The 14,391-nt window shown below is 32.0% G+C and overlaps 1 protein-coding gene across 1 annotated transcript; it reads right to left on the reverse strand.

Moving 5' to 3' along the window:
* Window positions 1-11,535: 11,535 nt before the first annotated feature.
* Window positions 11,536-14,316, reverse strand: LOC105326470 (uncharacterized). The gene is made up of 5 exons (XM_011426525.4): window positions 14,188-14,316; window positions 13,714-13,847; window positions 12,911-13,002; window positions 12,254-12,505; window positions 11,536-11,761 (listed from the first exon to the last, which is right to left on the reverse strand). The coding sequence occupies exons 1-5, from the start codon at window positions 14,242-14,244 to the stop codon at window positions 11,748-11,750; spliced, it is 549 nt and encodes a 182-aa protein (XP_011424827.3). The 5' UTR covers window positions 14,245-14,316; the 3' UTR covers window positions 11,536-11,747.
* Window positions 14,317-14,391: the final 75 nt, after the last annotated feature.

Consider the following 14,391-nt stretch of genomic DNA (forward strand, 5'->3'; position numbering starts at 1 on the left):
TAAATATCATTTTATTTGAAAAGTTAAAATTTTTTGGGTGTTTTTTCAAGTGATCGCAGGCTCGCTAAAGTGCACTTTTTTTAACCTAATGTGTATGATTATCTGAAGAAAATCCTGTGTTAAAATTGTTCTTGAGCTGGGTTTTTTCTATTCCCTAAAAGTGTTATAAAAGATAACAAACTCACGTCCATACCTTTGATTCATTACCCATTCAACGTCAGTATTTCAAAATTGAGGAGAATGGTCAATAAACTATTTATTAGATATTTCCTAAAAATTTAGATATGATATAAACAATTGTTTAATAAAGAAATCCAAACATGTTAAGTGTAAAATTTAATAATTTCCCAATTTTAATATGCAGACCTAAGATTAACAAAGCCTAAATTGACCACGACCATTCCGCTTTATTTTTACACAAGTATTTGGGTTAGAGCTTCAAATATTTTTAGTTAGTCTGTTGTCTGTTTAAGGTGTTGCAGGAAGGATTATTACTGAGCACAAAATGACAGAGGAGGAGCCGTTCAGCGTGTCCAATGTATACTGGTACAACGAGTACACTGTTGATTCTGAAAACCCACCCACGTGTACCCCTGCCATATACCGCTATTACTCGATCCTTACCGTCTCAAAATATCCCGACAGTAATGTCAAGCAGATGATACGAAATTATGTGAAGGAAAACAACATTGAAGGATTACACAGACTGGACCCTTATGGTATATGTTTACGTTATTAACTGTTCATTTATGTACTCTACAAATATTTTGATTTTAGAAAAAAATATTTGATTGTTGATATCTTTGAAAACTTGTAATTTTCATTAATAAATATATGCTGAAATCAGTTCTGTATGAAGAAAAAAAATCAGAGAGTTTAAAGGCCCGTAAGAGCCGGTAACTGTCTGCTATTTTTTCATACAAAAGTTTTTAAGGCATGTAGCATACTATTATAGTTGCCCGTGAATTCCATTGTTGTTTTACCCGAGACAGTCCGATTTCTAAGGATATCAGTACTGATATCACAGGTAATGGTCTGATATTAAGAAGCTCCCTTACATTGGACTGCCACAAGTAAATATTTTAGACTACTGGCACAAAGGAACTACATCACAGCAGTGTTTTATTTATATTTAGAAATATTTTTAATTTTAAAGCAATATGAGCTGTATTTTTTAGAATTTTATTTTGCTGCAAAAACCTGCTAATGTGATAAGTCTGCCTGTAACTAAACTTTTATGATAAACAAGTTTGAAAAAATCATTAATTTTTGACAGAAAAAAATGTCACTTATAATGAATATATAAAAGATCCATTTTTGTACAGGACGACAATATTTCAATTTTTCTGCAATTAAGACTTCTTTACGACTTTTCCCACTAAAAATATAACTAACAAATTAAAAAATCATGTTATTTTTGTAATTTTAATTGAAGATAACATTTTCCTAAAAAAAGAAATTCAACATAAAAATTGCAGCTCATAACATCTGATTTTCGAACTATTTAGTTTAAGAAATAGGACAGAATTTCTAATTCAAAAGTCGAAAATATATCTTGTCCAGTGTTAACCCTTATCACTCCTTTCATCTTACATCCGACTGAAACTTTTTCATTTTTCCAATTCATGAATAATCCATTATTAAAGAGATATAACAATTCTTCAAATGAACGGTCATGTTTTATATAGGAGAGATACGTTTAATATGCAGGGTAAACATGGTTTCCTTTTCCTCAACCAGAATTACAAAACTTTGGCAACCTGAAAGAAATTGTCATACAATTACAAAATCGTGATAAACATCATACAAGGGGAGGGGTTTTTATAAAAAGGTACAACAGAATCTTAAGGACACATTTTTATAATTCTTAAATTTAACAACATGTCTGAAGTAGAGTTTGTAATTTTGCTATTTAAATTCTGAAATAGAGAAAATTTTCTTACTGCACCCTAGGCCTTGACCACGGTTGAATGCAAACATTTACACTAGATATAAATTGATCAAATTTTCCCAATGTTTCTTATCAAGATCGGGCACCTTATGGTTTAAACTTTTCTCTTAAAAAGTGAAGAAAGGTATTAAAAGGGGTGAATGACTGTTGTCATTTATATGCTATATTTACCTTCATTACGCAAAGAATTCTGTACATAGATATTGGAGAATTTAAAAATATAAAATCTAAATGTTTTGATTTTTCCGTACTTAATAAGTGTTCATGGCAAAAATACTACAATTCAAAGTTAAGACAGATCTGATGATTAATTTGTTGACCATCCAGCCTCCTTAAATGGAATTTGTATTTTTAAAGAAAAAAAATCATAAAACATCAGGTGCGCGTGGCTTATACGAACAGTTTTCCAAATAGATTATCGAGCACGAAGAAGTAAGGGAATTACTTGAATCTCTTTGGGGATGAAATAAGTTTCTGTTTGCATTAAAACTTGTTTTGTGTTGTATTGTATTTGCATTGGCATAGTGAAGCTAGTTAGATGCTTTTCGGAAATTGCTGTTTGGCTGAGAGATGTGACCTAAAGGACTCTTTTGTTCCAATTTTTTTGGTCTTAATAATAAATAACATATATCTATAACCCATCGTAAATATCCAATAATAATAATAATATGAACCAATATATACCTATCTTTCAAAATATCCATTCCTAATAAACATAAGGTTTGTTTTTTACAGTATGTGACGTCTAGTCCGAAATGAGAATGGGATTACAGAAGAAAGACAACTCAATATGCAGAGAAAAGTTAAAATTCCAACTTTCTCCGCTACCAGTTCTGGAAATATTTAACATTACACAACCATAGTATTTGATTTGGATTCATTTTATTATAAAGATCAGAAATGTCAATAAATACAGAGTTGAAACAAACTGAGTTTGCTAGGTTTTTTTAAAGTTAAAATTAGGAACTGCTGAGCCAGGCGTAATTTTCAACGGTGTAACTTTCCTCAACATCATTTTTATTAATCTTTTCTATTTAGTCGTCTGTACATCGGTAAAAATCTTTGAAATCGTACTAATCCAATCAAAGAATATCCATTACGTTGTTGTCGACAGCTGCGGACACATTTTTCTCTTCAAAAACTTTGACAAAATGTGCCATATTTAGTCGTGTCCACTGTATATTTTAAGAATATGACATTTTTTTAATTCAAACTTTTACGTACAATTTTATATCTTCACATATAATTAGATAACAGTTTATTACAGTGCATACGCATCACATATTCACTTCATTTAAGACAGGGATATTAACACAGTCACATGCCGTAGATAAACATGCACATGTACAGACAGGTATATACACCAAAAACAGACATAAATATATAAACAAACAATGTAGAATATTTTGTTTAATTGACTCCTTAACCAGGAACGTTTGATTTTAGTTTAGGGGGGGGGGGTTGAAAGAGGATAGAAAATGAGAGGGGAACACTATAAAAAAGTCTTATATGTGTAAGGGTAGACACCTATCACGGCCTAATGACACCTCGGCCCATGATGGTTGACATCTCAGCCATTACGGGTTGGCCTAAAATTATTGACACGTAATGTAAATGACACCTTGCCAAAATGAAAACTTTCAGTTTCTATAAAAAATGTAATATATATGTAAGAACATAGTAATAAACTTATAATTTCTTTTGCCATAATTGCTTACCATTTCTTCGCAGTAAACACATTTTATAACATATCACGAATAGTTTGCCAATGCTTTTTATACTCAGTAAATGTACTATTCTCAAGCAACAGTAGTTTTTCCATGTATAAATGCTTTATAAAGTTTATGTTTGATATAGTAATGCTCATGAGAAAAAATTAAATATATGCACTCCCCCTCGTGTTGCTTTAACTATAAATTAAGAAAATAAAGAACACTTACAGTTACTGGTTCACATGTTTGTGAAGAGAACAAATCGGAAGTAACAACTATAAACAAAAATTCAAAGAAACGCGAACAGAAAATATTGGTAAATAAATGCTACCGCGACAAATACATGAAAGCAAAATCTAACTGAACACAGTAATCCGAAAGTTTGGATAACAACAACAACATTGTATATTTGTTATAAACTTTGACTATGTTGTCCATCTCAATTGGATGGGGTTCAGGTAAAATATGACATGTTTCTTGCTGCATTTAACCCGACTACTCTATTATGTTTGAGGCGTCTAGGTCCGATTTTGTTGCCGTATCATTGCAAAACTACCGCTAAATTATTTATTATCGATGAGCGATTTCAGCAACAGTCTCCCGGCCCCATGTTCCCGGTAATCATCGGATTCGTCGTGCGGTGTTCCGTCGCTACTCGTAAACCGGAATGCAAAGATATACAAGCACTGGCAATACTGTCTAAAAGCATAACGTCAACAAGAGACTGTCTCACCTGTCTATAGAAGTCTACTGGTACCGCGTGGGCCGTAAACCGGTTCCAATTGTCCTCTGCTTTCTTGGCTGCAGTGACCGCGATCTTGACCTCTTCTCCGTTAATGATCTCTTTAGCCGTTGGACGGGATCAAAGTTTATCTTTGTAAACCGACTAACTTTTTTTAAAGATGAGATTGGTACATTTTTGCGTGATTTCAATATTACGCTGTGCGTATTGATATGGGTTTTATATAAATGTATCTCCTTTCCTCTAAATTCCTCGGGCTGATGTTGAGAAACTCTGATTGGGGAGGTTTCGTCCTTTAGGACTTTGATATGTCTCAAAATGATTTATGTATGTGCTTTATTTGCAAATTTAACACAGATGGGTCTTGGAAATTTTCTTTGCCTGTAGTACTTCCCTATTCTTAACAGTTTATAGATTCGAAGGTTGTTAACTGCTTTTATAATAACTCTACTTATTTTTCACTAAATAAGATAAATTCGATATATTTCGCTGATTCCTTGAGAATCGCCGTAAATAAACTGATTCCCTGCAAAACAGACTGATTCAAAATGCAAAAAAGGCCTCAGTTCGATAAACTGATACACCCCTATTTGGATCTTTTAATCAAAGAAAGAGTTTCAAAATATTCCGCTGAAAGTAATGAATATTCATAGCCATATCATTTAGTTCTAGTTGCAACGTCCTTTTTTTCGTATAACATAACTTGCCTTCGTCACAGTACATCGGGCGTGCTATTAAAATATATTTATTTTACGCTATAGCTTGTTGGATACACGAAGAATTATATCAATTTGAACTTTTCCTGATTAATTGTTTGTTATCGTATAATAAAACATTGAGGGAGTCAGCAAAACTCCAGTTCCCATCAAGCTAGCCTATTTCTCTCAAAGAACTGACACCTATTAGGAACACTCAGTGTTTTCCGTTTACTGAAGGTAAAGTCCCGAAATATTTCGAACAAAATCATGAATATTCATAATCATAATTATGATTCAATTCTAATCGTTATGTCCTTTTTGATTTGTTATACTAATTTATCTTTATCGTATAACATCATCTAGGATAGCATAGCAGTGAAATCTCATACAATAGCATTGAAATTTCAAAACATAGCATACAATCTCATAAAATTTCATTCTTCATATCGTACCATAGCTTACAACATGATTTTAACTCGGTTTTAAATGTTTGTTTTTTTTAAAGAATAAATGCTCACTTTGCAGTTTAGTTGAGAAATAAAGTACGAGTTTTCGTGAATGTTGCAGAATAACCTCCGAGGTCGAGAAATGTTGTTTTGAAATATAAAAGCCGAGGCGTTAGGCGAGGCTTTTATATTTCAAACAACATTTCGAGACCAAGGAGGTTATCCTGCAACATTCTCGATAACAAGAACTTTATTTCTATTCTACAGCCCAGCATTTCTACAGACCTATAGAGAGACGAACTATGTCATTTTGACGGCTGTTCCGTGTAACCCCAATGGTTTTGTTAATAATGTTTACATGTGTATCGATCAAAGGAATCACATGTTATGCAGACGACAGAATTTTTCTTTGGACTTTTAATGCTCTTCACTCTTTTATAAAATATCTTTAAATCATATTCCTAATATTTTAAAGGCAATTAAATACGATTATTACTTCTTCACGTTATATATTTTATGTAAAAACATGCAGTGAAAATGTGCTAGGAACAGCCACAATGATCCCTTAAAAGTAAAAATTTGAGGCAATACACATTGTTTTGACTGGAACTAACACGTGAAATTGATAAGTATTAAAACGTTTTACGGTTTGAAGTTGTACTCTCATGGTAAGTGCAATACAAATAGGTATTTCTGATCTGATAATTTACTGATGACGTTTGTGGTATATTGGAGAATAATGTCCGCGGCATCTCTTTGATCTCGGCAATAACTGTAGTAGAATGGTTAATTTTGTTTTTTTCTTGTATAACTTACAAATGTGTGGAACTCTTCTGTGTATGTAGGCGTTTTTGTTCAAATCTCATAGAATATCAAAGCAAAGCAAACCAAATCATTCAGCCCTTCGTTTCAATTTCTCCTAGCATAGCATACAAATCTCATAGCACTGCATCGAAATCTCATAGCATATCATTAAAATGGCATACCATAGCATTGCATCAAATTATTAAAAAATGAAAAGACTGTAGTTCGAACACGGATATAGCAAATTTTCGGATAAAGGAAATTTTTGGAATCCCCAGTAAAATTCTTAAACGAATATTTGCAAACCTTTACGGTTATAACAAATAAAGTGAACTGATTTTGAGTCACGTAGAGGTGAATAATAACGAAATTTAACACCCTTTTAACGAATTTCTTTAGAGTTTAAAAACGTTTGTACAACCAATTAATAAAATGAATTCTGTTCTCTCAATTAGCAAAAATTATATTCTGGTGAAAGAAAACATGTATATAATGAATTTGCTATAGATATCATTGCAAATTCGTTATACGGATACAACGCATTACGGATATATAGAAGTAATTCCATTAGTGCCTAAGACTTCGCTATAACCAAGTTTTTATGTAGTAATTGTTAATCTTATTTGCATTGGGAAAATGTTAGAGGACCATCAGCATTGAAAATTGTTTTTCTTTAATTCGTTTTCTTTATTAATATTGATACTAAATAAGCACCATATTTCTTATACAGTTACTTAATTTAATAAAATACTGGCTTTTAACACAGGTGTGCTTTTGAAATTTTGGTTTCTTATAATTTGGAAAGTATACTTACGATAATTAAACGTGAACTGCACACACATGCTGTAAAACTTTGTTTGACAATTTGAAACTGATGAAAATATGTAAACCTACATCGGATGAAAATGAGGCCACTCGGGGATAATGTAATAATATGTTTTACGGTGCTACCGTTCTGGCGAACGCAGCAAGAATTACACATACCTTAAATTGCATCATTGTCAACCTAGTGTTATTTAGGTATCAACGAATGTCAAAGAATGTTTGAGAGAGTATTGCTTTACAATAAGTATATGCCAAAGGTACTAATTTTAATGGTTATGATACATACAGCGCAACCCCTACCACTAGAGAGAGAGAGAGAGAGAGAGAGAGAGAGAGAGAGAGAGAGAGAGAGAGAGAGAGAGAGAGAGAGAGAGAGAGAGCGGTCCCTATTTGTAGGTTGTGTAATTTCCCACTTTCAAATTTAATTGTTTGACTATAAGCAATATCTACATAAAATTTTTAACTGTTTATTTTTTCATTTTATTTCTTTTTATTTAGTTCAAAATGTCCTATTGTTTATTTCCTTCCTACTCATATACTTACCTGCTTACTGTACATGCATGCACAGTTAGCTTAAAAATGGATTGATATGACAGTAAAGTATGGCTCTTGCTAGTATATATTTATATCATCTCTATAAAAAAAAAATTAAAAACAAATCATATGTCAATGAGGCAGGTATTGCAGTCTATACTGAAATAGCTAGTACACTCATTACAGATGTTTGATCCACCTCTAAATTTATCGCGGGAAATATAGCGCGAGAGCACTGTGACGTCATCCATGACTTTGTTCGTCTTTGTTTACGTTTCTCGACTCAATACGAAGGTATGGAAACATGTCACAAATCGTTTGGGTCTCGCCAAAGCATATGTGGTACTCAAAACGTGTCTTCAAACTTTAAGACACCGTAAATTACGAGTTAAATGTCGGCCATTTTTGGCATAGTACCACAGGTGAAAACATTAGAGAGTGTTATGGGACAAAGACAAACATTTTTGTTTGATGAATTTGTAGGTTTAGCTCGTTCTTCTTCCCGCGCACACTGTTTCTTAGAGCTCGCTATAAGTACTACTATACGACTTATATATCCTATGATTTTCAAAACATTAGATGCATTTCTACAGGAATCACATTTGCGCCAAAATCAACGCATGTCCGTTTGTTCCACCGATTCCAGATTATTATCTATTATTGCCAAAACCAGCTGTATCACAAAACTTGCTTTTCCTCTTTTTTTTTTACTTTATAATTCAATGATGGTAAAACACAACCATAACCATGAACATAACATAACTCTGCCTTTTTTATGCGACTTTATCTAGAGATAAAGCTTTTTTTTATTCTTAACAATTGAAAACGTATATCTTTTGGTAACTGATATTTCGTTCTTGTACTGTGATTCCAAAAACAGAATTTCAGCGAATAAATAAAGAATAAAAGCCATTTATGCCATTTACATTGAGAAATAAATGTCTGAAAATAGTACTTCAGTTAATAAACAAGTATTAAGGGCAATATGTTACCTATTATTTTGAACACGCTTTTGTTTGATTTTTATTTTTTTATCTATATTCATAAATAAAGACAATTAACTGCAAAATGTTTGCATGAAGGTAACTGCTTACACCTGCAAGATGATGTCAGTTGACTATGATTAAATTTTCCTGATAAGTAATTATTGTGACATTAAATAAAATTCTTTCATTTTCGATACATCAGCCATTCATGATGTCATCTTGGACTTTGAATTTTGAATTCTTTACTTCTGTTTAACGAGAATAAACGTCGAATTTAATGGATCATTCAAAGAACCTTAACGATATTAAAAATCAACGTATAGTAAAAACAACTCAACGATAGTTTATTCACACAAATTGTCCATCATTTCATATCGTTTAAGTTTTTCTTCGTTGTTACACATCTATGTCTGTTATCATTATCCGTATTTCTACATTGTTAGAATCACTTACGGAGGCCCGGGGTCAACACATTTACCATCAGGTCTCCCTAAAAACTAAGATATGATTTGTTTAGCTATTCACTTGCATATGTAATGAGTAAAGTCATATATTTCATCTATTTTAATCTTTTAATTTGGGGTTTTCCTTTCCCTTATATATAGCCCTTTTCCTAAAGGATATGAATGCAGTCTTAAAATGTATGACTAAAATCGACTATCGAGCCCTTTTATATGAGTAATGAATTTAAAGTCAAAGAATTGTATTCGGCTTTGCATTGTGAGTTTATACCAGGAGAATTAACCAATGTGCTTGAATTCATTAAAAAAACATTTAATTCTATTTTTTATATTTTAATTTCCTTTCATCTTGAATGAACAATTATTCAAATTTACGTTTAACAAGTCAAAAACAAGAAAAGACTCCTTCCTTAAAGGATTTAAATCATACTTTGTGTTTTCTCCTTTCCTTCTGCCTCCAATACGTCTATTTCATAGCGTTGACGTGGGTTTGGCACAAAAAACTGTTTTAATCTTTTAAGAGGAGACTTGCATATCTGTCCGTAAATTGTTAAAAATATCTGGATGTTTTTGGCTAAAGGCATATTTTGCATCAGTCATTTAAAAAAAATCAAGTTAGGGTTTGTATGATACATATTCGTCTCATTTGAATCCGTCAACCTATAAAAATTTCTATCATGTGGATAAGGAACGTTAAGGTTTTGTTACTTTTATTCCTTACGGTGACTTAAACTGTAATATAGTGGTTTAAATTTACACAAGATTGATGATACCAATTTTTTGTTTTGATATTGGGTAACATGATGCTGATCGTTGATTTTTGTTCCGTTTAGTGATACATTGATCTCTTTCTATAACATCCCTGAAACTTCACAGTCTAAATGGTATTTTATTTAACTCTATCACAAAGTACAAACGACTTTATTATGTAAAGCTTTCTTTTTGTAAAGATCTACAAACAACTATAGGAAAATAAATGGTTGACCATAACCCAGGGAACTGTAATTGCTTTGCCGGCAAATTCAACAAACTGTGTTTGTGTATCTTGTCAGATAGTCTTGTTCATTATACAATTTTACTGTTAAATACTGCTGATTCAATGAATCATATTTAAAATTGCGTACATAAAAAATACCAATATTTACTTACGATAAACGCTCAACTAATCCTCGGAAGACTTTTTTAACATTAAGGGCACGCATTACAACACGTTTTTGCAATCAGTGTGTATTTACTGTAAATATAAGTTTTAATTTGCAAATGTGTGGCTGGTTTTTAAATTTTTTTAACACGCCTGTTCCAATAGCTTGCAGTTTGCTTAAAATAAAGTTTATAAAATTGTAGTATATATTCGCATATAGTTAGTGATTAAAACGAGGTAAAAAGAGTATTTTTGCTCTGGGTCCCCAAACAATATAATTTGGCAAATCAAAAAATCATAGTCTAAATGTGTTACTCATTAAACTATTCAATATTTTTTATCAATATTTTAAGGAATACCTAACAGTTACCATTGTTTGTTAATAAATTATTCAAATTTAAAATTACGTGTATATAGGAATGTTCCTGCGATGAAAGTTCACCAAATCCTAGCAGTTCTTAAATATTAACTGATCAGAGCACGTTTCAAATCATCTTTGTCCAGTTCACGTGTATTTACGTTGCTTTCTTATTGCAAGGACCAAGGGTTGGTAGCAATGACTTATCTACGAATTTGTTTACAAATAATACAGTACATGTACAGCTGTTAACTCATTACTGTTCACCTATGGTAAACGCATTATAGTACACTATAACACTGTCCATCTCGAGACAATCCGGCCTCAATGTCTGATACACCTCTCAAATGAACTGAAACGGTGACATTTGGATGGGATTAAGAACGCGTATATACTCCGTACAGGACTTATGGGTTGTCATGCGGTGTTAATAGATATATAATAAATTACATAAAAAAAATACAGTGAAGACGACAAACAATGGCCTATTTTCTCAGTGTTTTCGAAGAGGACAATGGGTCCGAAGCTATCGTCAAAAACGAAATTATTATGTACTCAATACTTTTTTTGAAAACGAACATTTCCAATGCCGAAGATTTTACCTTGGTTTGGTGGTCGACTTGTGAACTAACATAAATCTCCTCTTAGTAGATTTCTTTTGCAACGGTTCTTTAAAAAGCCAAATGGCACAGTTATTTAATTCAATAAAAACAACAAACTAGATCTTCTTTCAACAAAGTGATGCCCTTTTTTGATCAAACTTGATAGAAAAAAAATCAAAAGAGAAGAATTAGGTTGTGAAAAGTTACACTGTTGAAAACAACGTTAGGCTGAATATAATTGCTATTTTAACTCCAAAAAATAACACGCAAACTCATTTTAATTCGACTCTGTATTAACTGACACATATACAAATATACATTTCTCATCCTTATGATTAACCAATAGAAAACCCAATAGAAGAGCCAAAAAATAAAGTGGCTTCGCAATGTTAAATCAATTCAGAATCGAAAGCGAAAAAAAGCGGAATTCTTATTTTTTTATGCATCTAGAGTTGATTTTCTTCTGTAATCCCATTCTCATTTCAGACTAGATATAACATTCTGTAGAGAAAAAAGAACCTCAGACTCAATAGCAATAGCAACAGATGTTTTGAAAGATATGTATGTATTGCTTCAAAATATTAGTCGATATTTACGATGGGACATCTAACTTGCTTCACCATATCAGTGTTATTACAATACAAAACATGTTTATTGCAAACAGCATAATATTTCATCCACCAAATAGATGCAGTAAATTCCCATACTTCTTTGCACTCAAAAATCTATTTTACAGTACTAATATCCTTTAAAATAGGGCATTCTCTGGTAAATCAACAATGAACAGCAATGGTAGAGTTCAAACTGTTCTGTATGAAAAAAACACACCAGACTGTTTTCGGCCCGATCGGACCTATTAACCGTCTGATATTTTGTTTCAAACCGAACTGATATCAGCATATATTCATTACGTTTTCCAGGATATCGAATCTGAAATATTTTTAAAAATCAAAATATTTCAAAACTATTACAATCAGTAATGAAGAGATATACCAGAAGGATCATATCTGTAAAGTCCTCCAATGTTGTTGTCCTCAACATATTTTTCGACCATCTGCTTGACATTCTCCTTGGGATCCTTTGACAGGGTAAAGATCACGTGATAGCGGTACATGACCGGTGTACACGTAGGCGGGCTCTCGGGATCACCAGAGTACATGTACCTGTTGTACCAGTAGATATTACATACGCTGAAAGGTTCCTCCGCCGTCACTACGTGCTCAACGATAACCCTACCCGAGACGCCTTAAACAACCAACAGACAAACCATTATAAATTGAAGGTCTACCTTGAATATTTGTAATATAAGAGGGCTGATCGCAGCAAATTAAGGCTGTGTAATTATCCTTGAGATGAAAAGGAAAATGTTTTGAATTTAAATATTTAGAAGTTTTTAATAAACAATTGTTCTGGTAAAATAAATATCATATCTAAACTTTAAAGATAGATCTAAGAAGCAATCTGTTGATCATCCAGCCTCCTTAATTTTGAAAACGGACGCAGGTATTTAATCAAAACCATGGATTTCAGTTCATGAATGTTTTAAACAGAAAAAATAACCAGGAATAATCGTTATTTCATATTTGTGAAAATTTTGCTTGATATTTTTTCTGTGGTAAAACTTTTAGATAATGCGTGAAAAATACGAACAATCTTCCCCAAATGTCACTTCCAACCACTGCTGGTTTCCCAAAGTTCCCATATCTTCCAAGACATAGTTTGTTAAGTTGTAGCAAACTTCTCTGAAATCAGCGATCAACATATACATGTACTTAATATTAATCTTAGATAAATTTTAATGTGCATATAATCCTATCCACGATGGCAATGTTTAAAAAAATTAAGATAACTAAGGTTATGTCACTCTTTTGCATGCTAATTTGCCTCGCTTTTTTTTGTTGAAGAACAAATATAGACATAAACTGTCAGTTACCACCTTATAATATTCTCAAGCAGTTAAAACAGCTTTTCAAATTTTCTAAAAAGTTTTATGGGAAAAATAATTTTTACTTCTGAGGTGCTTGATGCTGAATGTGAAAGAAAGCCGTATAAAACCAAGATAAAAATCAATCAATGCCATTGATAAATCAACCAATTTTCTCTGTTATTATTATTCTTTTTCATCTGAGTTAGCTTCATATAGTGTCTATTCCATTTTTAAAGAAAAGCTTGAAATGATTTAACTTTTAAACAAATTGTAATGAACTATCATATATCTAATTATTCAAACATTTGAAAAAAACACATAAGCAAATAAAAAGTTTTCAATTTGGGATTTTAAATATTCCATCTATAAAAAATATCACAATATTTGATATTTCACAGCTATTCTGTAAAATGTTGATATGATCCGAACATCTTTACAATATTACATATAATGGCAATACATTGCTTCAACATAAAAACATTTAATAGATATGTTTTGTTCTTAATAAAAAAAAGAAAAATCTTACCCGTTGTATCTGGTTTCATAATTAGTAGACTTCGCCTCGGGGCCGATCTCGTTGTGCACAAAGACATAGTGGTCCACAGATCTGGGGTGGTTTGTCATGTACACATAGGCATCGGTGGCATAGAGACAATAGGACTGAAATATACCAAGGAGTTCAGTTATCAACTCATGGATTAGATTTAGAGGAGAAAACCCTTAAGATTTTTAATAAATTTTGAAATTAATTTCTTGTCAAGTGTTATCAAAACTTACCTGTATGATTAAATTAATGTCAACCAATGGACTGGATATGCTACACATACATTTTAAGTAAATGAAATTTATTAACAGACATTAAAAATGTCTTTCCCTTCAGTTTTTTAAGAGTGGATAATGATAGTTTGTTTGATGATGAAATATTGATTTATCTCACAGAAAAATATTATGAATATATAGATTACAACAGTGTATATAGATATATAAATTACAAACATACCTGTGTGACAATAAGCACTACCAGGCCCAATACCAACAGATGATTGATGCTCGCCATTTCAGGTGTACTACTTTGCCGAAAAGGGAGATATGCTTTACACTTTTATGTACTGTTGCAACCTGCTAAAAACCTCTCATATTACAGATAAGTATCAGTCGATTGAAACCAAAGAAGACAAAATTCGACAATGTTAGATAATATGTG

This window comes from Magallana gigas, chromosome 10, assembly GCF_963853765.1.
Source record: "Magallana gigas chromosome 10, xbMagGiga1.1, whole genome shotgun sequence".
Taxonomy (NCBI): Eukaryota; Metazoa; Mollusca; class Bivalvia; order Ostreida; family Ostreidae; genus Magallana; species Magallana gigas.

Bases quoted from the DNA above. Each gene is read 5' to 3' on its own strand.
- LOC105326470 (XM_011426525.4), bottom strand. From the start codon at position 14,244: ATGGCGAGCATCAATCATCTGTTGGTATTGGGCCTGGTAGTGCTTATT. The intron at 13,003-13,713 runs GTAAGATTTTTC...CGCTGATTTCAG, and splicing joins TATGAAACCAGATACAACGG to AGAAGTTTGCTACAACTTAA. The intron at 12,506-12,910 runs GTTCGTATTTTT...TGGTTGTTTAAG, and splicing joins AGTGACATTTGGGGAAGATT to GCGTCTCGGGTAGGGTTATC.